This window comes from Dasypus novemcinctus, chromosome 1 (genome assembly GCF_030445035.2).
Source record: "Dasypus novemcinctus isolate mDasNov1 chromosome 1, mDasNov1.1.hap2, whole genome shotgun sequence".
Lineage (NCBI taxonomy): Eukaryota > Metazoa > Chordata > Mammalia > Cingulata > Dasypodidae > Dasypus > Dasypus novemcinctus.
The window spans coordinates 194017302-194042380 of record NC_080673.1 but is presented as its reverse complement, the minus strand read 5'-3'; the positions used below and the strand labels follow the sequence as shown (position 1 = coordinate 194042380).

The 25079-nt window shown below is 43.9% G+C and overlaps 1 protein-coding gene across 5 annotated transcripts in view; it reads left to right on the top strand.

The window, feature by feature from the left end:
- Positions 1–4989: 4989 nt before the first annotated feature.
- The window catches only part of CC2D2A (coiled-coil and C2 domain containing 2A), a 131132-nt gene continuing 111042 nt past the window's right edge, over positions 4990–25079 (top strand). For 4 of the 5 annotated variants that reach the window (XR_011649604.1, XM_058300761.2, XM_058300755.2 and 1 more), the window contains exons 1-4: positions 4990–5694; positions 11251–11307; positions 13431–13514; positions 15525–15666. Coding sequence is in view for 4 of the 5 variants with exons in the window: in XM_058300761.2 (XP_058156744.1) it covers positions 11269–11307; positions 13431–13514; positions 15525–15666 (265 nt within the window). In the remaining variant the exon portion in view is untranslated. Of the gene's footprint in view, positions 5695–11250; positions 11308–13430; positions 13515–13883; positions 13962–15524; positions 15667–25079 lie in introns of those variants that run through there. The other variant, XM_058300769.2, reaches the window with a different exon arrangement.

Below are 25079 nucleotides of genomic sequence, written 5' to 3'. Positions count from 1 at the left end.
TGGTGAAGCACATCATACCCGTGAATAGTTTAAGGGAGTAGCTGGAGAAAAGAGAATGCAGCCAAATAGGCTTTTCATCAAGAAAAATATGAGAATTCACTTCTTACACTGGAGCAGTGGTTTTCTCTGTTATGTAAGAGTGTTTCCAGTTATCTCAAATATGAAAAAAGTCTCTAAATAAAATGAATCTTATCGCATTTTATTCTCAGTAACTCAGCTCTCTTAGGAAGGGCGAATGTTGTGATATGAGGCAAATGAAAAGAAAGGGTTGTAATTCAAAACAGGTTGAAAGTCGTAGCAGTGGAGGAAGAAAATTAAATGCCTTAATATCTATAAAATAAAGTAGACCACAGAAGGCAATATATCTGAGTCAATACGAGTTTCTTCCCATTTACAATAGAAACATGAGGTTAAAATTAGCTGTGGTTCAAGTTATATTTCAGGGAGAGATATATAAAATTCAGTAAATTGGAAAATATAAATCAAATTTGAAGAGTGTGGTTTTGTGAAACTCATGATTCAAAGGTGATTCTTCAACTTCCAAGTTGAGCCTTATTTTAGTGATGTGTTTTCCCTGGCGATAGATTTTTCTTTCATGGAGAATGAATCAGCTACAATAAAAATTATTATAAAATTCAAAGAAATGAGTGAAAATGACATATTCATCTAAACCTGAAATTGTGTTCCCCATATCCAGGAGTCAAAAGTATATATTAGTCCTTTATTGCTCTAAATAACAAATGATTGCAGCTTTCATCCAAAGAGAAGGTACCATAGTAGTCTCATCTCAGGTTCTACAATTTTTCCACATTTATTCCAGTGTCCTAAGTACCCAAAGAAACTTCAAATGCAATATGCTTTAGTGACATTATTCTTGATGGCATTGAATGCATTTACTTATATTGTAGGAAAACTTATAAAAGTATGGGCTTCAGAGCCCCACTATAAAAATAATGATTATGTTAGTCATTCATTCATTCACTTATGTACACATATGTGCATATGCATGTATTTTAATATGTGGCTGATCCAGTTACTATTGCTACATAACAAATTACCCCAAAATTTAGGGGCTTAGAACCATGTATTGTACAAAGCATTGGACTGTATAACACAGGGAATCCAGTGATGGAAGTGGTTAACAGAACCAATATGAGAATGTTCTCTCTTGAGCCATAACAAATATGTAATATTAATACATGGTGTTAATAATCATTGTGGGTTGGGGAAAAATTAGACTGAATGTAAGAAGATATGGACTATAGTTAGTAGTAATATTTTGATGATGCTCTTTCACAGTTTGTAACAAACGTTTTACAACAATGAAGGTGTTAGTGGAAGGGTGATGTATGAGAGCCCTGTATGATGATATGCATGTTTGTTTTGTAAGTTCACAACTCTTAGTATACACTTACTGTTTATGTATGCTTGTGTATGAGTGATATACAGCAATAGAATTTTTATTTAAAAGACAACCATTTTATTATGTGTGTGGATTCTGAGTCAGGAATTTGCACAGAGCCCAACTGAGATGGTTAATCTTTGTTTCACAATACCTGGGTCCTCCGCTGAGAAAACTTGAACCTTGGGAGATAATTCAATGTCTGGGGTCTGGAATCATCCAAAAGTCTGTTCATTTACATGCTTGGCACCTTGGCTAGGATGACACAAAGACTGGGACCACCAAATGGAGCACCTACGCAGGCCTCCTCTTATGGCTTGGCTTCCTCACAACATGGTGGCCTCAGAGAAGTTGAACTTCTCATATCATAGTTCGGGGCATCAAAGCACAAATGTGCTAGCAAACAAGTTAGAAACTACAGCACATTTTGTAACTTAGCCTCAGATGTCACCCAGCATCACTTCTGCATATTCTATTGGTCAAAGCAGTTACCCAGACATGACGGGAGGGGAAAATAGACCTCAATTTATGATGGGAAAAATGTCAAAGAATTGGGGGAAGAGTGGGACTTGTTTTAAAGCCACTGCAGTGGCTTGCCAAGACAGGGCACAGGATGTTTATCACTAGGGTAACCAAAGGAATATAACTAATGATATATTAAACACTTAAAGAATATCTGAAAAACCTTATGTGAACTAATTTGAAAACAAATAAAAATCATATAATATCCCAAAACTAAAGAAGAAATTCAAAACGTAAATTGATTCATTAACAATTATTGCACCTGTGGCTTAAAAAAAATATCACCACAAAACTCCCCATACCACCAGACCCAAACAGTTTTATAAAAATATAAAAATATATGTTCAGGGAACAGATGTGGCTCAAGCTGTTAAGCATCTGCCTCCCACATGAGAAGTCCTGGGTTCAGTTCCTCATGCCTCCTGAAAAACCAAAACAACAAGCAAAAAAAAAAAAAACAACTCAGGGAAGCCAATGTGGCTCAGTGGTTGAGTGCCAGTTTCCCACATTCGAGGTCCCAGGTTCAATCCCTGGCCCCCGGTACCCCCACACAAAAAAAGACATGTTCACAGAACTGTGATGTTAACCTTACTTGAACTGTTGCAGAAATAAGAGAGATAGAGATTAGTCTGCTTTTTGTGAGATTAGAATATCCTTTATCTTAAAAATAAAACAAGAACATCACAAGAAAGGAAAAAGGATAGACTGATCCCAGTCATGATCAGAGATGCAAAAAATTCTAAATATTAGCAACTAAATCCAACAATCATTTTTTAAAACTATCTTAACCAAGTTGAGTGAACCCAGGAATGCAAAAAGAGTTTGACATTAAGAAGTCTGTTGATTTAACTGGCCATATTGACAGATGAAAGAACAAAAAAATCGTATTTGATTATCTCAGTAGATATGGTGATGTGGGGACCCTGAGATATGGGATTCAACATTCATTCTTGATTTAAAACTCTTTAGCCAACTAGGAACATTTAACCTAAAAGGATTAGATTTTTGCCTTGTGTTTTAAAATATATCTCCTAGATTCACTTATTTGGCTTACATAACTTTTGGAATTAATGGTGCTTTGGAATAATGTTTTTCAATATGCTCCGAACTTAACAAGACATATAATTCCTATGAACTGCTTTAGTTAATTTTTTTTTTTTAATTTTTTTATTTTTTATTGAATTTGTAATAATATTACATTAAAAATATATATGTGAGGTCCCATTCAACCCCACCCCCCCACCCCCCCTCTCCCCCCCCCCCCAACAACACTCGTTCCCATCATCATGACACATCCATTGGATTTGGTAAGTACATCTTTGGGCACCTCTGCACCTCATATACATTGGTTCACATCATGGCCCATACTCTCCTCTATTCCATCATGTAGGCCCTGTGAGGATTTACAATGTCCGGTGATTACCTCTGAAGCACCATCCAGGGCAGCTCCATGTCCCTAAGACGCCTCCACCTCTCATCTCTTCCTGCCTTTCCCCATACCCTTTGTCCATTATGTCCACTTTTCCCAATCCAATGCCACCTCTTCTATGTGGACACTGGATTGGTTGTGTCCATTGCTTTAGTTAATTATTATAAAATCAGGGCGGTCGTAATCAGAAGGTTACTTTAATGCAAGAGTGGTGAACAAATCCTATCTTATCACAGTTACTTTGAGTAGATGATTTCTATCCTCTTAAAATAAACATACATGTTTAACCCTTACAGAATGTACTATGTGCCAGAACTTTCCTAAACTTTACAAACATTAACTTAATAAACCTCATGACAACCCTCTGGAATAGTTACTACTAATAGTAATACCATTTTAATCTCATCTTTCAGGCAAGAAAACTAAACCTAGAAAGGGTGAGGATGTTGATCACAGTCCTTCAGCAAAAGATTCAGGTCCAACTCCTTTCTCTGTCCTCTCCTTCTGGGATGCTCTAGACATGCTGGATGGCCTCAGTATGTCTTCTATGTCAGTATGTCTAACCACTCTGTGACATATTTTAATTTTTTGATCTTCCTTTTGCATCAATTCTCTTTTCAGCTATCTCATATAGTTTAACACATCGTTTACTTTTTTTTTTTAATGTTGTGACTATATTCTTTTTAAAAGTTCTAACTGGTTCTTTTTCAAATTTATCTGTTCTTTTTGGCAGTATCTTGCACTCCTTTCATATTTTCAAATCCTCTTTTTATGTTCTTCAACATTTGGCAATTGCTCTTTTATATCCTCTACCGATTGTTGTGTTATCTTAAGTGCTCAGACATCTAATCATGCCCTTTGTTTTGTCTCCTGACTCTTGATCAGACTCCTGTGGTGTCTTAATTTTGGTTTGTGAATTCATCTTCAGCAGGGCTTAGCTTTGGATATCCTGAACTGTCTATTTGAAGTTGTCTCTCTCCAGAAAAGTTTTGCATTTGCCCCTACCAGACACACCACAGAGATACACTAACCTAAAACCACTTTTTAAAATTTATCACTTGGGAGGTGAGTTCCTAAATGATATAGGTAGCATAAATAAAGCAATTAAACCAAATGGTACTAGCTAATGGTCATAAATTCTCTGAAGAATATTTTTCCCATCACACGGAGAGCACAAGCTGGCAGAGACAAATTTTCTTGTTTTGTTGAATCTGCACTAGCTTGTAGATAAGTACCTTCAATCTGAAGACTTACTCTTTCACTTCCGAGAGTTTTTCTTGTGTTATTTCTTTGATAAATTCTACCTTGGTATTCTTGGTATTCTTTTCCTATAACTGCAGATGGTGGGATTTCCCACTCTGAATTTTCTCTGTAAGACACTGCTATAAGGGTCGTGGGCTAGTTTTCTCATTAGGGGATCCTGAAATTTCAGTATCTGGTGTCTGTTCTTTGTGGCCATTTGGTTTCTCCAGAAAAGAGTTTTCTATTCTCTCCAATTTGGTGTTGGTGGAGACAGAATGGTGGACGGGGAAGGGAGCCCTTCTGTGGTACCTGGTGCTGCAAATCCTGCACCTCTCAGGAATTCTGCAGAGTGCATCAGCTCATTTCTTTGTTCTTGCACCTACTTGACTCCTATACACCCACGCATGCACACACACAGACACACAGACTAGTACTTAAAGAGCGGCTTCCATTCGGTCTGCTCATTCCATTCCTCTTCCATCTGCTTTCCCTCTTCTCCCATTTCCTTTGCTTTTTTGAGCCATAACATTTAATTTTTTTTTTCAGTAATTTCAGTGGGATTCGGAGAGTATGCAGGGGTTCAGGCACACGTTCGGTCTTCCGCGTTTAACCACAAAAAACTCCAGTGCAATAGACACAGATGTCCTAAAGCACCTGCACACTGCCCAGGCAACACCGCCCTTTTATGATTCTGAGTGACCCCCCACCCACCCCTGAGCATCCCCTGACCTTTCCCAGAAATTCCCAGGACCCCACAGATGGGCCCCAGGCCTGACCTAATCCCAGCCCTTCTCCCCAAATTGTTTTCTCTTTTCCTTCTCCAGTTAACGGTACTCCTCTGCTCCCAAGTCTATTTTATTCCACGACTAGAAGGAACCTGTCACTTTAAAAGGAAAAAAACAAAAGCCACTGCGAGTGACCTTCCTTAGGAACGGGTTGCTAAGCCCGTGTTTTTGTTCTCAGACTTGGCCGCAGCTTTCCGGGGAGGACACTCAAGCTCTCCCCCTCGGATCCTTCCGGAAGATTCTCATCATTCTCCACTTTTCCTTGCCTCCAAGAAAGCAGAATCTGCAAAGGGCCTTCCGTAAAGTTCCTTAAGGTAAATCAGTCCTTAACGGGACGGGGCTGTAGCAGCGTCGTCATTCCTGTTTTCAGTAACCAGCCTGGAGTCCAGCTCTCCTCCCTACCCTGGGAGAGGATTTACTGATTTGTGAACTGGGGGCTCTCCTTGCTATCTTTTCACAATGGGGACTTAGAGCACTACTTGGGCCGCTTTGATTTGAGTTGCAGCCTGGTGTCTGGTTTGCAAGAAATATGAGTCCAGCTCATCACAGCCGCGGGGGGTAAATCCTCCCAGGCTGTCTGCCTTCCCAGGAGTTGGAGCTGTCCTGTTGCAAGCCAGTCTCCCAGAAACATTTGCTGCCTGTTGCAGTTCTGGGCCTTTTATTTCCAGCTAGTGTGTGGGGATAAGTGCTAGTTACCGCAAGCTTCATTTTTCTCGACCCTAGACAGAACAGGCAGTGAACCGCACGGTTGAGGATCGCTGCTCTTTCCAAAAGACCTGGAGAAAATCCACTGGCTCTAATTTAAACTATTTCCTTCTGTGGCAAAGAGGTGCTGAGAAAAGCTAATAAAGTCTAATGGAAAATTTATGCATGTTATTAGATTTTCATATAACCTTTTCTGCACCGGAATGAATTATCTCTCTAGATGTATCTCCTGGAGTGCATTTAAAGAGTCACTCTTTCAAACATTTACTGAGTATCAACGATGGCCTAGGCAATGTGCTTAAGTTCAGAGTGTGCAAAAATGAATTAGACCTGGTCTCAATCTCAGAGTTTGCTGGAAAGATAGGCCTATACACGAATAATAGCACAATGAGCTAAGTGGTGAAAGAGACTGATAAAAGAGCTAAATCACTTATAATACAGCAGGGTAACTACTGCAAGCTTCACACAGATGCATTGGGTATACATCATATAGCATAGCTCAAATATGGCATTCATATCTACTCTTCAGCAACAATGTATACAATGTATCAAGCTGCTTAATGGTTCTATAAAGCTATTTGTCACTAACACTGTATAAGAGAAGCTGTGCCTGGGGTAATGTGTACAAATAGAAAACAAATTCAAAAAGTGTGTGTTGCCATCTCCCCAGGACCCTAGGACCTGGGATCTAACTGGATGGGGCAGATAGAGACAGAGAGGGGATATCCATGGGTGCAGGGGCAGCGAAGGCCCCAGAAGCCTCATAAATGGAAGCATAAATGGGCCCGGCTGGGCCATATATTGCATACTGGAGCCAGGGGAGTTGAAGGGGGGACACAAATTGGCAATGGGGGGGTTGAGCATCACCCAGCGTCTGTTACGACTCTTCTGGGCCCCAAATTCTTTTTTTCCCTCCCTACTCCTTTTTGGGTCTCCCTCCGCCCCCTATCTACCATTACCTTTTCTTAACGATAAAGCTACCAAAAGTGGAAACCTGGTTCATCCTAGGCATTTTACTGCATGGCTTCTATCATTTAATCCCCTCTTAGGTAGGAATGATTACGATAGTCTCTCAGATGAAGAAATGTGTTTTAGAGAGGCAAAGGCATTGCTCCAGGGTCACACACTGGAAACCCAAGCTGAGAGCTGAACCCAGGTTCAAATCAGTTTTTACAAAGGCCTCACTCTTTCTATAAACCCGCACTTTAACTCTTCTGGAAAATGGCTCACATATGTTATTTTTTGAGCAATTGAGGCTGAGCTCCCCTGCACACTGTGGTGCCCCTCATACGTCTTGCTTGCACCTCTGCTGCACCCTGTAGAATTTGTCACAGGGTCCCCTGGACGTCACCCTGATCCACTGATGACCCTCAGGGTAGTTCCTCTGTTCAGATGACGATGTCAGTGCCTTGGCTTTGTGCACCGAGCAGAATAACTCATTGACCTAAAGTGGCCAGAGTCCTTTGTCACTGGTACAATAGAAACCACTTTACCACATTTCCAGAATAGTGTGCATCATTGCAGATATCATTGCAAGAGCAACAATAAATAGCCAGAGAGGGAGGGGTCAAGTAGAATGGAGGAGGGCTTTGGAATCAGAGTCCTGGGATCAAATTCTACATGTGATATTCAATAACTATAAGCCTGGGCAAACCCCTATACCAGTCAGAGCCTCAGTTTACTTGTGTGTAAATTGGGATGCATACTACTAACCTAATGTTACTGTGAGGACTAGAGATAACATACATTTAAAGACAGCGTGAAATAAGTCAGCAGTGCAGCAGGGTTCTTATTTTGATGTTAGCAACAGAAATATACTAGGGGCCCAGTGAACAGCTACATAGTAAAGTTGGCAATATTGATTTGTCTTTTCTTAGCCACAGGGTTCATTAGAGAAATAAATTTGGGTGCCATGTGATTTCCTTAGAAATTCATTCAAAGGTGATGATTAGGAAAGAATGAGAAAAAATTCAACCCATTACATTTTTCATTTTCTACTTCTCTTTCTTTCACATATAATATATATATTTTTTGATTTATAAAGAAAACCCTTCTCTTACTGAAAATATTTCATAGGTTTTTTTTTCCTATTCATAATTACCCAAGTTGTGTTTTTATCAGAGGACTTTTGTGTCCCTTGACATTTAATTTTCAATGTTCATCCCCTAGTTCTCTCTAAATTACCACCTTGCCCCTTTATTTTCTTAGCTGCTTTTATCACTTCTCTTTCTCTACTTGTCATATTGTGTGAGGAGGTCTCAGGGATGACAGCAGAATTTTAGATAATTTATTTCCCTTCGACATGCGAATTCCCCAGAAAGGTCAGTGAAATCTTGAGCCCTTCAGGATTGAGCTGGTTAAAAAAAGACCAAGTGAGGATTCAGATCCCATGGGTATGAAGAAAGGCCCACAATTTGCCAGCCTGGTGTTTCCCTGCATGTTCTCTCATTTAACCTTCACAGCAACCCAGAGAACAAAACAAGCCTTTGAAGAGTTCCAGAATGTGGCTGTGGATACTCAGCCAATAAATGATGCTCTATACATTCATTCAACAAACAGATTTTGAGTGCCTCCTGTGAGCTATAGTTCTAGGGTCTGGAGTCAACAATGAACAAAATTATGTCCTGCCCTCTTATGGCTTATATTCTAATGTGATCAGTAGACAACGAACAAATAAATCTGTTTAGTGGTGATAAGTGCTATGGGGAAAAAAGTAATTGTAAGGCGTTAGGGAGTGCCAGGGGTAGACGTTATTGCTATATCTTTAGTAGTCAGGGAGATCTCTCTGATAAATTGAGCAAAGGCTTGAAGGATCCATATGACCAAGCCAACTGGGAAAGAGAGGTCTAGGCAGAAGAAATGGCAAGTACAAGGGTCCTGAGGCAAGAGGTTCAAAAGAGATCAAAAGAGATCATGCAGGCCCTTTAAGGCTATTGAAAGGATTTTGGATTTCTTACTGTGTGAGAAAGGGAAGTCATTGAAAGATTTTTTTTTTTATCCTCCACTTGTGGCTTTTTGCGTGCTGTCTGCTCTGTGTCCATTCGCTGCACACTCTCCTGTATGTTTGTTGTTTGTTTGTTCGCTTGTCTCCCTTTTTTGTTGTATCACCTTGCTGAGTTGACTCTCCGTGGAGCTTGAGGGCAAGGCAGCGCTCCATGGCATGTGGGCGAGCCTGCCTTCACAAGGAGGTCCCAGGACGCTAACCCAGGGCCTCCCGTATGGTAGACGGGAGCCCAACTGATTGAGCCACAGCTGCTTCCCCATTGAAAGATTTTGAGCAGAGGAGTGACCCAATCTTTAATTTTAAAAATATTCACTCTGGCTTCTACGTAGAGAATAAACTATAAATGAGGAAGGTGAGAATTGGAGAAGTTAAGAGGTCCTTGCAGTAATCCACATGAGAGACGACAGTGCTTGATAAGTGTGCTGATCGTGGAGGCGCTGAGAAAAGGTTGGATTCCAATTATAATTTGGAGGTAAAGTTGGTGGGATTTCTGAATGACTGGATGGGGGATGTCACAGAGAGTCAAAGAGAAGTCAAGAGTAACTCCAAGGTTTCTGACTGAGCAGAATGGAGTTTCGTTTATTGCAACAAGCCAGGGTACAGAAGAAGCAGGTTCCATAGTAAAGGCAAGAAGTTCCAACTGGGGCATGTCAAGCCAAATGAAGATGCCCACCGGGCAGTTGTAAGTCTGGAGTTCCTGGGAGACACCGGGCCTAGGAAGTGAACTTGGGAAGTGTTTTCATTTCCTAGCTGCTGACACAAACGCCATACACTGGGATGGCTTAGATGATGGAGTGTATTGACTCACAGTTTAGAGTCTAGGAGACATCAAAATTGAGGCGTCAGTCAAGCCAATCTTTCTCCCTGAAGGCTGTGGCATTCCAGGGCTAGCTGCCAACAATCCTTGGGGTTCCTTAGCTTTTCCATCACATGCCAGTGCACAACAACATCTTTCCTTTTCTCCTATGGCTTCCAGTTTCCAGCTGCTCCCCATGGTTCCTCTGTGGCTTATAAGGCCTCCAGTAATAGGATTAAGACCCATCGTGATTCAGTTGGCCACACCTTAACTGAAGTTACCTCCCCAGAAGGTCTATTTTCAATGGATTCACACCCACAGGAATGGATTCATTTGAAGGGCATGTTTTTCTGGGGTACATAACGCCAAGCCACCATGGGAAGTATCAGGGGATGGTGGTATATAAAGGCAAGAGAAGGGATAAGGTCGTGCAGGAATAAGCAGAGGCAAGGTTGTGCCCTGGGCTCCCACATGTGATGGACCCACCTGTGAGGAGAGACTAGAAAAGGGGTCTAAGATGGAGCAGCCAGTGGAGAGGAAGAAACCCAGGAGAGAACATGTCCTGGAAGCCAAGTAAGGAGAGCATTTCAAGAAGAGAATGATCAGTTATGCTAAATGCCACCCATGAGTCAAATATGATGAGGACTGAGGACTGTGGGTCACTGGAGACCCTGACAAGAGAAGTTTCAGGGAGTGGTGGGCCCAAGAGGCAGAGTGGGAAAAGAGGGAAGGTTTTGAGGAATTTTTCTGCAAAGGTTAGGAAAATTAGGCAATAGCTGGAAAGAGGAGTAAAGAGGAGTCTCTCTAAGAAAGGGTCAAATTACAGCACTTTCTAAACTAATGGAAAAGAGACAACAGAAAGGGAAGAAATGATGACCCACATGAAAGGGGGGCATTGTCAGGGGCAATATTGTGGAGGAAAGGTAATGGGGTCCATAGACAGAGGGGTGATAGGTTGCAGTGGAGTGCATGGATGGAAGGTGGGAGATGTGGATGCTCTTGGTTTCATCTGTTTGTTCAGTCGAATGGAAAACCAGGCCATTAGACAGTGGGGAGGAATGAGAAGGGTAGGGGGGTAGGAGAAACTGAAATATCCTTTAGGAACTGAGACCCCAACCAAGGTCATCTGACTGCGAGGGCAGAACTCTTTCCATGCCCCAACCAGCTGAACAGTAAAGTTAGCGTAAAGTCGTTTACACAGACCTAGGGGTCAGTGAGAATGTCTCTTGTGCATGCAAAGTCAGCTCCACTCAAACACTTCCCTAGCCAACCAGATCAGCTTCACACTGATCACTGCAAAGGAAAAGGATGTTTCATTGATTTCAAGATAGATATCTGACTTCTTCATTGTTCTTTGCCTGTTAGGGATCCATCACAGCCAAAATGAATCCCAGGGAAGAAAAAGTGAAAATCATTACAGAGGTAAGTGGTTGCTCAGATGCCCAGTTGGGATGTGCCTTTGTGTGCCCACTCATGCCATACGTGTAAGTGAGGGAGGAAGTCAGGCCAGCAACAAGCATTTATTGCATGCCTACTGCATGCAGAGGTTGCCATATCAGGCACGTGATGGAGAAGAGGGGCACATAGTATGGAAAACACAACTCTACAGGCATTCCAGCATTCCGGCATTCCAGGGTCTGACCTTCTACCTAGATGCTCTGAAGCTGCTTTGTCATCATTTCATGAATTCTGAGTGCAGCTTTTTTTCAGAAATCAATGTGCAGCATGAAGGTAACCATTGTAGACTAGAGTGGCTAAAAAATCTCTATGGCCATTATCTGTTTCGTATAGTCCTACAAGTTCAGACTTATTGTGCCCAAAAAAAAAAAAAAAAAATCATTAAAGCACTATCTAGAACAGAAAAGGGAGGCAGTCTATAACTCCCAGGCAGTATAGCACCCAAGAGAGGTAAGTGTACTCCCCGTGATCCTACCTCATGGGCTCAAAACCATGACCTTGAGATCATGGAGGCAGAAATGGAGATGGCATGCTATTCTCAACAGAGTGTGTCAGAAAGCCAGGAAAGTTCATTACCTAGATAAAACCATGAAGGTTCACTTTAAGCAAGATCTCAAATACTGAAAAACTACATAAATTTGTGTTTCCTTATTCGTCCATGAACTATCTCTCTGTGTATTTATTGTGCCAGGCATTTTTCTAACCCTTGGAGCTACAGCAGTGATCGAGACAGACAAAACCTTCTGTCCTCAGAGGGTTTACAGTCTGCATATATTTCCTGAAGTCCTACTGGACAGTTTCCATTGATCAAGGATCAAAACATTTATTGGAAAGCAAAAGATGGCCTTGTGTCTTCACAAGTCCATTCTAGACCATAAGAACTTAGAATTGAATTAAGAACCATGCTGAGCCTCAATATCAGCATTTTATAATTTAATGTAAAAATAATAATAATGATCTAATGTGTTGAATTCTTGAGCTAAGACTTGTAATTACCTACTGGGGCCCTGGAAAAAGAAGCCAACTGAGGATGGAGCTTCTGCTCAGAGGATGGGTGAGAAACCAGGTCACACAGACCAAGGAAACTCCCAAACCAAGTCCATCCCCTGGTTGTGCCCTCAGCTTGCTCCTCTGTAACTGAGGCGCCTGTCTTCTCAAACCCACACGGCCAGTGGAAGTGATACGTGTGCCAGCCTTGCCTTGCTAAATGCACGACGCTTCTTTGAAATCTGTTATCATAGTATTAGATTCCACACACCTTCTACTTTGGGTCTTAAGCGGGTTTCAATATAAAAACAAAAAAAGTTCCCCACATTTATGCACCAGATAGTCTGGGTTTCCTGTGCAACTTTTTGTACACCCAGAGGTGCTTGGGCCCCAGTTTGAACAGCTCTTGACTAGGAAGCTTTAAAACTTTGGAGTTTTCATCTTTTTTATGACTAAAATTTGGGAAAGCATAGCATGGAAAAAAGAAAACCAAATTTGCCCTGGAAAAGCGTTTTGACCTTTACAAAAAGATGTGCTAAGTTCGCTTTAAATCAAAACTGTGAGGTGATTCAATCATGTATCTTCACTATTCCCTACCTGAGAGCAAGGCTGGGGAGCAGAGACTTGAAACCCCGGGTTTGCCTCTGGGGCCGTCTTCTGTGCTTCGCTCCTTCCATCGGAGCTTTTCTCAGATCATCAGTCCCGGCCCCGTCATGACTTTTGAGGGCAGGAAGCACGTTGCCTTCACCTCTGTGGCACCAGGGCTCAGAATACAGTAGGTGCTCAATAAACGCTTTATGAACATATGAGGACCTGGAACAATGGAAGCCCTAACATCATCTCATTTACGATATTTCAATTTGGATACAACTTTTCAAGACCATGTCTATTTTGAGAAGAGTAGATGACGGTGGCCGCTTAGATTGCGTTAAAGGACGCTGTCCCTTAATTCACACTCAGCTTTAGTGGATGGAGGCACTGGGGCAAGACGGTGATTTTCATTTTAGTGTCTAAAAACCTTCTTTCTCTCTTAAGAGTCTTTCCCAGCTTACACACAAACACACATCAGCATCAACTCTCCCATTTACCTTTTAACAAAGGAGTTCATTGAAAATGAGGAGGAGCTCCACGTGGGAAGACAGAAGAAACACTCGAAGGTGCAAAGACAAAAAAGAATGGAACAGGTAGGGAGTGATGAGAAACGTGTGTCTGGCCACAAACTAACAACCGCCCAGGACCACAGGGGAGGGTGGAAGCCACCGTGGGACACGTCCCTCCCGGGGTGCTAACTTCTGCCTGCTCGTGGGACCCGGCAACAGAGAGGAGGGAGGACGGTTTGGGGCTGGCAAGTGATTCTCACCCTCAGGCTGTGGTCAGCACTTGCGGCCTTTTCCCTCTGAGGACTCTCCAGTCTTCCGAGAGAGGGGTCTAGAAATGACGGCCGGGGCTGGTCTTGGTGTTGTCACTGTCGGCCATAAACTGAGATGGACGGTAGATGGCAGCGCAGGATTGCAAATCCCAGGGAGCTCCTTCTCCCCTTCCCAGCCCGTGGTCCTTCCCGTCTCCTGCCTGCTGGCAGCTCCCGCCCCTGCAGCCGCAGTTGTGCCCGGCTGCGAGCGTCCCCAGGCAAGGTAAACCTCTTCAGGACGCAGGAGACCCCCCTTGGGCTTGGGTGGTCGTGCTCTGAGAAGGGAGGCGGGAGAGGCCTCGTGGAGGGGCCATTTGCTTGGAACAATCGAGATGCCAGCAGGGTAGGGGAGGAGAAGGGAGGGGAGGGAGCGCCATTTTGAGCCAGCAGACACGTGATGGGGCTGCCTGGAGCCGGGTGGCTGCAGGAAGTGGCAGGGGATGGAGAGCCGAAGGCTGGCAAGAAAGCGCCTTTCAGCCCCACCTGGCCTACCTCAGCTCCCCCGCTCACCCACCGCATGCCTGCTGGAGGACGCTGGGCAGAGGAGCCGCCTTCTGCCTCCCCTGCAGCCTGGGTGAAGCCGTGGGTGCCCGGAGCAGGGCCCAGGGGGCGGGGAGGTGCTGTCCAGCCACGTGGCCTGGTCTCTAAGTTCTCAACTCTGGAGACTGGGAGTCCCCCCCCACCCCCAGCCAGCCACAGCGCCTGGAACTTTAACCCCTTCCCGCCGTGTCAGCCAGCAGCTCTGCAGCCGGGACTGCGAGGCTCACAGATGCTGCAAATGCACCAGAGCGGATGGAAAAGGTCAAGGGCTTAAGACTTGCTCTTCCCCCAAAGAAACGCCAGCTAGGCCACCGCTGAAGGGTCACAGGCAGGGTGAGCAGTGGGTGAGCAGGGCCAGGTCAGTGTGGAGTTTGGGCCGAACTGGAGAAAAAGGGCAGGGATGGAGAAGGGAATAGCAGCTCCCAGTTACTGAGCACTGGAACATTTGTGTGCCCAGCAAGGCCCTTCAGAGGTCCCACCTTATTAATTTACCCTCACAAAAGCCCTGATGGTCCCAGACAATGGAGTTGAGTCATTTGAGACTTTGTAAGAATCTAGACCCTGGTTACAATTCCAAATTACCTGTGGCATTTTTTAAATTTTAAATACAGGTGCCCCAGGTCTATCCTCAGCCCATTTGAATCAAAATCTCTATGCTTTGCACAATGCCTGATGCATAGTAACATGTCAGGAAATGGGCTGTTTTTCTCCTCCTTTTACCTTCAACAAAGAAGTAAAGTAATTTGCCAAAAGTCCCACAGTAAATCTGAATTTAGAAGCAAGCCCCGAAGGCAGCCTTCACTGCACCGCAGCCTCCACTGCCAACTTTGTTTAGCTGCCTGGCTCCAGGACAGATAGATCTTTCTCTGGGAGCTTGGGGAAGAAAACCCAGAGGTTATTCTTGGGAGGACCCCAGGGGTGGACTCCATATACTTTTTTGGAGTTAAGAAGGAATTAATTGACTTTCCCCAAACTTCTGCAGAGCTCTGCACATTTTACCTAGGAAAAGCGAAAATCTGAAAATATTCATTTTGCTTTGCGATGCCTTACAATTTCACAAGATATGTCCTAGAGAAACCTGGGGTTGGCATCACTTCCCTGGGGGTGTCCACAGCAAGCCTGGTGACAGGGACCACGGTTTGCCAGTGCAAGCAGTGACCCCTCGCTAGCTGACCCACCCTGTCCCGAGATGGGAGTGCAGGGAACCGAAGCGTGGGAGTCACTGCACCTCTAACTCTGCCCACAGCCGCCGACCTCCAGCCCCAGGGAAATGGTGTCGGAGCAGTCCCATCCCAGCACTCAGCAAGCACCCGAAGAGCCCCTAGAGCCTGTGCGGGACGAGCCAGACACTCGCCTCCTGAGCTTGACAACCCGCCGCGGCCCCCGAAGTAAGTGTGTCCCAGTTCACTCCAGCAGAATTTATCTATGGTCCACTATAAGCGCAGATGATTTTCATGGGTGTTGCTTTTCACACATGGCCACCGCCTTCCCTGCCCCCACCCCACCTCCATCTTACCCCAGCCCTGGGTGATTTTCAGCATCATCACCTCTGTCTGGAAGCCCAGGGTGGGCTTATGCAGCCACACAAATTCGGAAGGGTTCATGGAAATAAAAAATGATGCAGATAAGAAAACATGGAGAGGTATAAAGGGATGAAATAGCAAAGATATGTAAATGACATGGGACTTAGATTGGGTGTTGAAAGAAATGAGGATGATTTCTGAGGCTTCCAGAGACTATGTCCTTTGAGGAGTCATGGTTTCTCATCCACACATGCCCTCTCATCCTCCTTCCAAGAATGTGGCCTATTTTTCACAGCATTTGCTCTTCTCAAGTACAGTGAACATCATTAATTCCCTGCTTGCTGGAGGGAAAATACTGCCCCTCACTTTTGCTTTTCATAAAAAGTAGACAAGAGGAGGATGTGTCACATTTTTCAAATGTTAATTGTTATACAGTTGCTACACAATTTCACTGTGGTGGAGCTAGGGACTAAAGTAGCTGCTGGAAATTAGAGGGCTTTGAAAGCAAACAGATCCAAAATACTGGGTCCACATGCAAACCCCAAGAAAAATGTGGTTCCAATCTAAGAGCAATGATACAATGAGAGCTGTTACTAATTAGTCAAAACAGGACCAAATTTTACCCCACGTGGCCAGTTCCTTTTCTAAATGTTTAGAATGATCATTACTGAAGATCACAGCTATTGAAGATTTAAGTAGTTATTTTGAAATCAAGGGTGATAAACAGAGGGCGTGACCTGGAATAAAGTCTCTGTGATGTAATGAAAAGTGGATTATTTCCTTAGCTCTCAAAAGGGGGAAATATTTGTCTGTGAACATCATGGTGGGCAAGAGTAAAAATCAAACCAAAAAACAGGGATGTGGAAGTATTTTCAATATTATTAAGCTTAGATAAATGCACAGTAACCAAGGTGTTTGAGAATGAAGTAAGAGATATGACCTTAACCATTAATCCAAAAAATCTGTGCTACTTCTGATTTAGCTGAGCAAGGTCATGAGCAGCCAGTGTGTGGGCAGCCCTGGATGGAGCTAAAAGCTACTGCTGATTGGGAAGGACTGGTGGACCAAGATGAAAAGGAAACAAATCTAGGAGTGAGATGGGGAGCCCCCAGTGTATAAGAAGCCTGGGTGGACAGGGATGGTCAGTAGAGAGAGGTCAAAGCCAGCAGGAGGGCAGACATCCAAACAGTCAAGACAGCACATCAAGAGTAAACTGATAGCACATGAGGTCAATGCCTTGATTTCCAGGCTGCTAAAACAAACACCATGCAATGTGTTGGCTTAAACGACAGGAATTTATTGGCTTATGGTTTTGAGACTAGAAGTCCAAAATCAAGGCATCAGCAAGACAGTGCAATCCTTTCTCCCAAAAGACTGTCACTCCGGGGCTGGCTGCTGGTGATCCTTAGTCCTTGACTTTTCTGTCACATAGCAAAGCACTTGGCGTTGTCTTCTCCTTTCTCCTTCAGTTTCCGTTGACTTCTGTCTCCTTCCCATGGCTTTCTCTCTCAAGTCTGAATTTCATTTTGCTTATAAAGGACTCCAGTAATCCACATTAAAGCTCAAACTGATCCAGTTGGCCACACATTACTTAAACTAGCATCTTTCAAAGGTTCTATTTACAATGGGTTCACACCCACAGAAATGGACTAAGATTAAGAACATGTTTTTCTGGGGTATGTAATTCAATCACAAACAAAAATTAAATGTATTCACCTTATTGTATGTGAATTATACAATTACGCAATGCACATGGTGGTTCTCCTCCAGATTCCGTTGACTTTCTGCTTCCAGCCTTCCCCCCATGACTTTCTCTTTCCATATTCAATATTCTTTGCTTAAAAGGCCTTCGGCCATGTTGGATCAAGGCTTTCCCTCATTCATTTTGGGCACACCTTAACTAACGTCTTCAAAGGTCCTATTTACAAATGAGTTCACACCCAAAGAACCAGGACTTGATTTAGTCTGCAGCAGTTGACACACATTAGAATGGGAGACACACAAGTGCTTTGAGGACAGTGGGCAGGAATGTCTACCCGTCACAGGCAAGGCAAGGGGCAGAGAAGGGGAAGATAGAGGAACTGGGTCTCAACGGGTATGTAGGAGCCTCCATGGTGGACTGTCAGGGAACCTTCTAGACAGAGGGGTTGGAAACTACAAATGTGTGAGCAGAAAACCCTTAGTGGGTTGATGTGACTGTGCTTGGTGTTGTGGGTATAAGAAACATGGTGGCAGTTTAGGTGAAGTGGTGGGCAGGACTGTGCTGAGGAGTTTGGATTTGAAAGGCTGCCATGGTGGGAATTTTGAGGATGCATTTGGGGAACTGAGCCTGGACACAGAGATATCAATTTAGACACTGCTGCAGTAGACTGGGAGAGATGAGAAAAGGAATAGTGGTGAGAAGAGAGGTGTCAGGAGTCGGAACTGGCAAGCCACACCGTCAAGGTCTGGCTGGATTCTGTCAACTCAAATGCTGGATCCAAGGCCAGGCCCAGGTCAGCAGGAACCATTTGTGTTCATCCTGCCAGGAAAGAAACCCAACCTGGATGTCAATGTTAGGCCGAATGCAGTTAAGGAAATACCGAAGCTCATACTGATGTGCCCTGAAGCTGTCTGCGACCCCTAGGAAGGAAAGGGAAGAAAAGAACACTGGAGAGGCAGAGCCTCTGACTACAATCTGGCTCTAAGGAAATTTTTGACCAAACCCATCAAAGAATCTGGTGTCTTTCCAGAATGGGCCTGAGAGCATCCTGTGGAATGAGGAGTGCTGGGATCAGAGCTCTGCAGGTGGGGCATCTATCAGCTATATTCCCTGCAGCAGGAGATCCCAGGGAGACATCTCCACAGTCACCAAAGATTGATTGAGATGCTCCTCCTACCTAGAGCATTTTTTTTTCCAAAAGGAAGACAAATTGTATTAGTTATCTATTGCCCCTTTTGAAAATTATGACAAAACATATTGACTTAAAACACCAATAAGTTGTTTCTATAACCCAAGTTTTTCTTGGTTGTGACTTATTTTTTTAATTGCGGTAATATATATACCACATAACATTTCCCGTTTTAACTACCTTCAAGCATACAATTCAATAGCATTAATTATCTTCACAACATTTGTGTTACCATCACCACCACCCATTACCAAAACTTTTCCATCATCCCAAACAGAGACTCTATACCCATTAAGCACTGACTCCCCATTCTCCCTTCCCCTCGTCCTGGTTACCTGTAATCTACTTTTTGTCTCTATGAATTTGCATATTCTAGTTATTTCAAATAAGTGAAATCATACAATATCTGTCCTTTTATTTCTGGCTCATTTTACTCAACATGATATCTTTAGGGTTTATCCATGTGGTCGTATGTATCAGAATTTCCTTTTTACATTTGAATAATATTCCATTGTGTGTATATGCCACTTTTTGTTCATCCAGTCATCTGTTGATGAACACTTGGGTTGCTTCTACCTTTTGGCTATTATGAATAATGCTGCTATGTGTACTGGCACACACATATCTGTTTGCACCCTGCTGTCAGTTTTGGGGGGCATATAACTAGAAGTGGGACTACCAGGTCATATGGTGGTTTTATGTTTACCTTTTTTGAGGAACTACCGAACTGTTTTACATAGTGGCTGTACCATTTTACATTCCCAACAATGTACGAGGGCTCCTATTTCTCAGCATCTACACCACTTGTTATTTTCCATTTTTACAATATTAACCATTCTTGGGGGTATAAAGTGGTATCACGTTGTAGTTTTGATTTGCATTCCCCTAGTGGCTAATGATGTTGAACATCTTTTCATGTATTTATTGTCCATTTGCATATCTTCTTCGGAGAAATGTCTATTCAGGTCCTTTGCTCATTTTTAATTAGGTTGTTTGTCTTTGTTATTGAGTTATAAAACTTTTTTATATATTCTGAATATAAATCCTTATCAGATATATGGTTTCCAAGTATTTTCTCCTGTTTTGGAGATAGTCCTTTCATTTTCTTGGTAACATCCTTGGATGCACAAAAATTTTTTATTTTGAGAAGCCCAATATATTTTTCCTTTTATTGTTCTTACTTTTGGCATAAAGTCTAAGAACCCATTGCCTAATACAAGGTCTTGAAGACTCAGTTATGACTTGTGGAGCAGCCGAGTGGGTGGTTCTGGCTTGGGGACTCTAAGGAGGTTGCAGTCAAGGTGTTGCCTGGGTCTACTATCACCTGAATGTGTCTAGAGAAGCCATAGATCACTCATGTGACCTGCAAGTTCGCGCTGGTTGTGGTGAAGAGGCCTCGGTTCCTCTCCCTGGAACTGCTTGAGTGTCCTCACGACATGGTGGTTGGTCTATGCAGACTGAGAGACCCAAGAGGGTAAGGTGGAAGTAGTGCTGTCTGTACCACCTCCTCTCAGAAAGCACACACCATTGCCTTCGCCGTATTCTGTTTCTTAGAAGTCGCCAAGTCCATCCCACCTTAATGGGTAAGGAAGTTAGTCTCCACCTTTTGAAAGGAGAAGTGTTAAAGAACTGATGGACCTATTTAAAACCACCATATTAACCTTTCTTTAAAACTCTTTATATTGCTTTCTACTCAGAAATCTGTGGTAAGCATCCCATGAAATCCACACTCCTTTTTTCCATGTGTTCTGAGACCCTAATGCAATCTGGTCCCTTGCCAGCATATATTTTTTCCACCCTTCTCCAGCACAAGCTTCCACTTTGGTTGACTCCTTACTGGCCTTTGAATGCCTCATGACAATCACTGCCTCTGAGCATCCCTTGACTTTGGTGCCTCCTCAAAGAAAGCTCTCCAGCTTGCTCTTTACTAAGCTTGTTACTGGAAGGCAATAGAATTGTAGCAGGAAAGACCTTGGGTTTTGATGTCAGACAAGTGCAGTAATCCCTGCCCTGTCACTTTCTTAGGCAACTTTCCCAACCTCCCAGATCCTCAGTTTCTTTATTTGAAAAATGGTTTGTGAATAGACTATCTTAATACCTCCACAGGGAAAAGAAAAGAAATCAAATAGGCACCATAAATCAACAGTATGGCAGATGGTGAAATATGTGATAGAGGAAGATCAAGAAGATGGAGAAGACTGATGTGGGAGCAGGAGGAAAGGGTGCTATTTTATAAAAGGTCATCAGCAGAGATTTCTCCAGGAAGATGAGGTTTGAACAGGGGACTTCAGGAAATGAGAGCACAAGCCAAAATGATACCTGAGGGGAGAATGTTCCAGGCAGTGACCCGAAAGCAAGGGTGTGCTTAGCATGTTTAAGGAACAGCAAGGAGGTCAGAGGGGATGGAGGAGTGTGAGCAAGAAGGAAAGATAAAAGAAATAAGTGCAGAAAGGAGAAAAGGAATTGTACCCAGGCTTGTGGGCCCTTAAGGCATTTAACCTGAGAGTAATAGGAGTCTTTGGAGGGTTTGAGAAAGGAGTGACATGACTTGACTTAAGGCTGCTGGGCTAAGAGTTGGCTTTGGAAGGAACAAGGGCAGAAGCAGGGAGACCAGGCAAGAGGCTACGGCAAAAGCCCAGCTGGGAGATGTTGGGGAATTGGGCCATGGTGGTAGGGGAAATGGTGGAAGAGGTCATGGGGATCTAGATATTTTGAAGGTAGAGCTTAGAGGGTCTATTGATGGATTTAGCAAGAATTATGAACATAGGAAGGATGTCTCCAAGGTTTGACCTGAGTAGCTGGGAAAATGGAGTTGCCATCTATAAAGAAGGAGGAAGCTACAGAAACAATAGGTTTGGGAGTAATAATCAGGAATGGGCAGACAGTCAGAGATGCTCTTTAGAAATCCAAGTGGAGATGGACATGGGATCCGGGGGTCAGGAGGTGCATTGAGGCTGAAGAGGTCGCCCTGACCTTCTGTCTAAAATAGTCCCTCCTCCCCCCACCCCCACATGCTCCATCCTCTCCTCTGGTTCTATTTTCCTTCGGAGCTCTCATTGCCTCCTGGCATACTCCCCAGCCAGCTGGCTGCTGACACTCAGCTCCACTAGAAGGCAAGCAGGGGCTCTAGTTATCACTGATGCCTCCCCAGTGCCTAAGACAATATCTGGCCCGTGGTTGGGACTCAATAAACGTTTGCTGAACAACACTCCTCTGGGTACAACAGCAAATGATTCAGACAGGGTCCTCTTGTAGATGGATTGGGGGGACATTGCTCTATGGCAAGTTCAGGTGGGCTAGCGGCTTTTCAGCAAAAGGAATGTCTACTGTTCAAATACATTTCTCTACCCACTCCCCTTTTTTTAGATATTACTAGGGAAGAGCTGTCTGTTGGCAAGTTGTCCAGGAAAGGCTTGTTAACCTGGCCTGATGCTCATGTTGCATGTAAATGGATCATGGGTTTACTGCTCTCCCTTAGGGCTAATTTATAAAACACTGTTTCCCTACATTTTCCCAGGCAAAACCTCAGGTTCAGAGGGTACCCCATCCCCAAGAAGAAAGTTTATGCTCAGAGATTCATGCTGAGAAAGCTATGGAACTGATCGACTTGTTTAATGTCATTTATTTTTGTTTCCTAAGCACTTTTTGGTTTATCTGGAGCTTTTCCACTAGAGATGATAGATAGATAGATAGATAGATAGATAGATAGATAGATAGATAGATAGATAGATAGATAGATAGATAGATGAGAGATAGAGATAATACATGATAGATGATAGATACATACAGATAGATAATAAATAGATGAGAGAGAGATGATAGATTGATAGATAGAAAGATGATGGATAGAGAGACAGCCAGCTAAGACAGACAGACAGGAATTGGACTCTTGCGTCCGTGGACTCTGAGAACTTAATCATGTTCCAAGCCAGGCCGTGAACTTATGAATAAGGTTTCCATCAAGACTCCTTGCCTGCTCTTCCCTTGACCCCAACCCATTATGTTGCCCAAGATATTAAGGAGTAAGAAGCACCCTAGTCAGCAAAACACACCTTGAAACCTGCAGAAACCCTGAAGTCAGACTCACTACTGCTTGTTACTCCTCAGCCCCAGGCCTCTGGGCAATAACAGCAACTTCCTAACCTATAGAAGCTTCATTTGTAAAATGGGGGTAATCACAGCCTCAGCGCCGCGGACACTAGGACGATGAAACTAGATGATCTACAGAAAGCACCACCCAGAGCACTTGGCACATACCTAGACCCCCTCCAGCTAACAGAAGAGGGTACAGGATGTGAAGCAGCAAAAGCAATCACCTCTCTCATGTGCAGCAGCGTGGCAGGCACGGTGCTGAGCTCTTTACATGCATTAGATTGTGTATGTCCCCAAACAGCCCTATCGTCAGGCATTATCTCATAGATGAGGTAACCAGGGGAGGAGGTGGTGGAGCCGGGATTCAAACTCCCGTTGTTGCCGCCAGAAGCTGTGTTCTGCTCACCACACTACACCGCACTCTTCACTCGCAGGCCTTCACCCTGGATGGTCTTTAGAACCTGCCCACGGAAGGTAGAAGGCCCGACACCAACGCTACGACCCAGTCAGAGCTATCAGCAGGCTCCCAGGGTGCTCTGGGGACCCTGAATACACAGCACAGAGCCCGTGGAGAATCCACGCAGGATTGTCAGCCTGCTGTGCTCATGTGCTCATGTGTGTGTGTGCTTAAACTTTACTGTGGTATTGGCTATATAACATGAAATTCCCATTTTAACCATTACTAAGTGTGTAATTCAGTGGTAGTAATTCCATTCACAATGATGTACTACCATCACCACCATCCACTACTAAAACTTTTCAGGGAGAGGATATGGCTCAAGCGGTTGAGCACTTGCTTCCCACATGGGAAAATAAACAACCAAAAAAAACAACAAGCAAAACAAACAAAAAAAAACCAACTCAGGGGAGCTGATGCGGCTCAGTGGTACTTTTCATTGCCCCCAAAAGAAATTCTGTACTTATCAAGCAATAACTCCCCTAGCCCATGTGCCCCAGCCCCTCAGCTCCTCATAACCACTAATCTACTTTCTTTCTCCATGAATTTGCTTATTCTCTATATTTTCCTTAAGTGGAATCATGTATTATTTGTACTTTTGTATCTGGCTTATTTCAGACACAAAACCTGCATTGTTTTCCAGGTTCATCCACGTGGAAGCATGTATTAGAACGTCCTTCTTTTTTATGGGTGAAAAATAGTCCGTATACCACATTTTGCTTATCTGTTCATCATTTGATGCACATTAGGGTTATTCATGCCTGATCTTTTGCCAAAGGAGATTGGCACTCAGGGAGAGCACCCACCTTATTTTCCCTTCCTGGAATAACCTCTTCTCTATTTGGGGTTTTGTTTGTCCCGTTCTTACCCTGCCTGTGTATTGTTCAGATATTGGTATCCACATCACCTTTTTGGCAATCCTCCCATCTGCACCCTTGGGCTCAGCAGGCCTCCTCTGTGTACGCATGGCCCCTGTGCCCCTGCGAGCATCCAAAGTCATCTTCCTGTTGGTACCGAGCACACCGTGAGCCCTGGAGGGCAGAGGCTGACGTCAGCTCTGCTCAGCACAGCGCAGGCATGCAGGCAACTGCCAGCAGTCTCTGCCAAGGGAACAGATGTCCCAGCTGGCCTCTGCTTTTCAGCCCAGAACACGCCCTGGCCCCATGCCCACCTGGCCACTCCACCTGAGTCTGCGCACCTGCATCCAAATCCTTGCTTCTCCCTGGCCCTTTAGTCCCAGTCCTCCCAGCCCGTCCTGCCCCCCAGGGCTAGCAGCCCAGCTCTTCCCTCCAACCCTCGGTCATCCCGCAGGCTTCCTACCTACTGGGGACCCAGGGCTGTTAGATTGTATTCGGATGTGCCCCCCACACCCTGCATCAGGCACATGCCCAGATATGCACACTCCCTACTTAACAGCACCCCAAACCCCTGCAGTGATAACTTTGACTTTTAATTTGCTATTATAACGTATACATTCTGTGAAATTCCAAATAACGAAAGCATTTCACTGAAAATGCACTAGTTCCAAATCAAATAAACAGCTAGGAAAAAAGGACACACATTCCCCCACGAGTCTATCTTGCACCATCTCTTAAGGGAATAGCCGTCAAACGTTAAGCAGTTTCTTAGGAACACAAACTTCTTCATTACTAACATCTGTTTTTCATTCATTCATGGTAGTTTCTCTGATTAAAGCTTCATTTCAGAGCCAATTTCTCCATATTGGCTGAAAAGAAAGTTCGAAATGCGGGGAAATTTGGTGCGAACGAAAGGGAGCCGTGGGCATGCTTTTTACAAGTCACCAAGACCTGGGAGGCTGACCCAGGAAACCGTGGCCA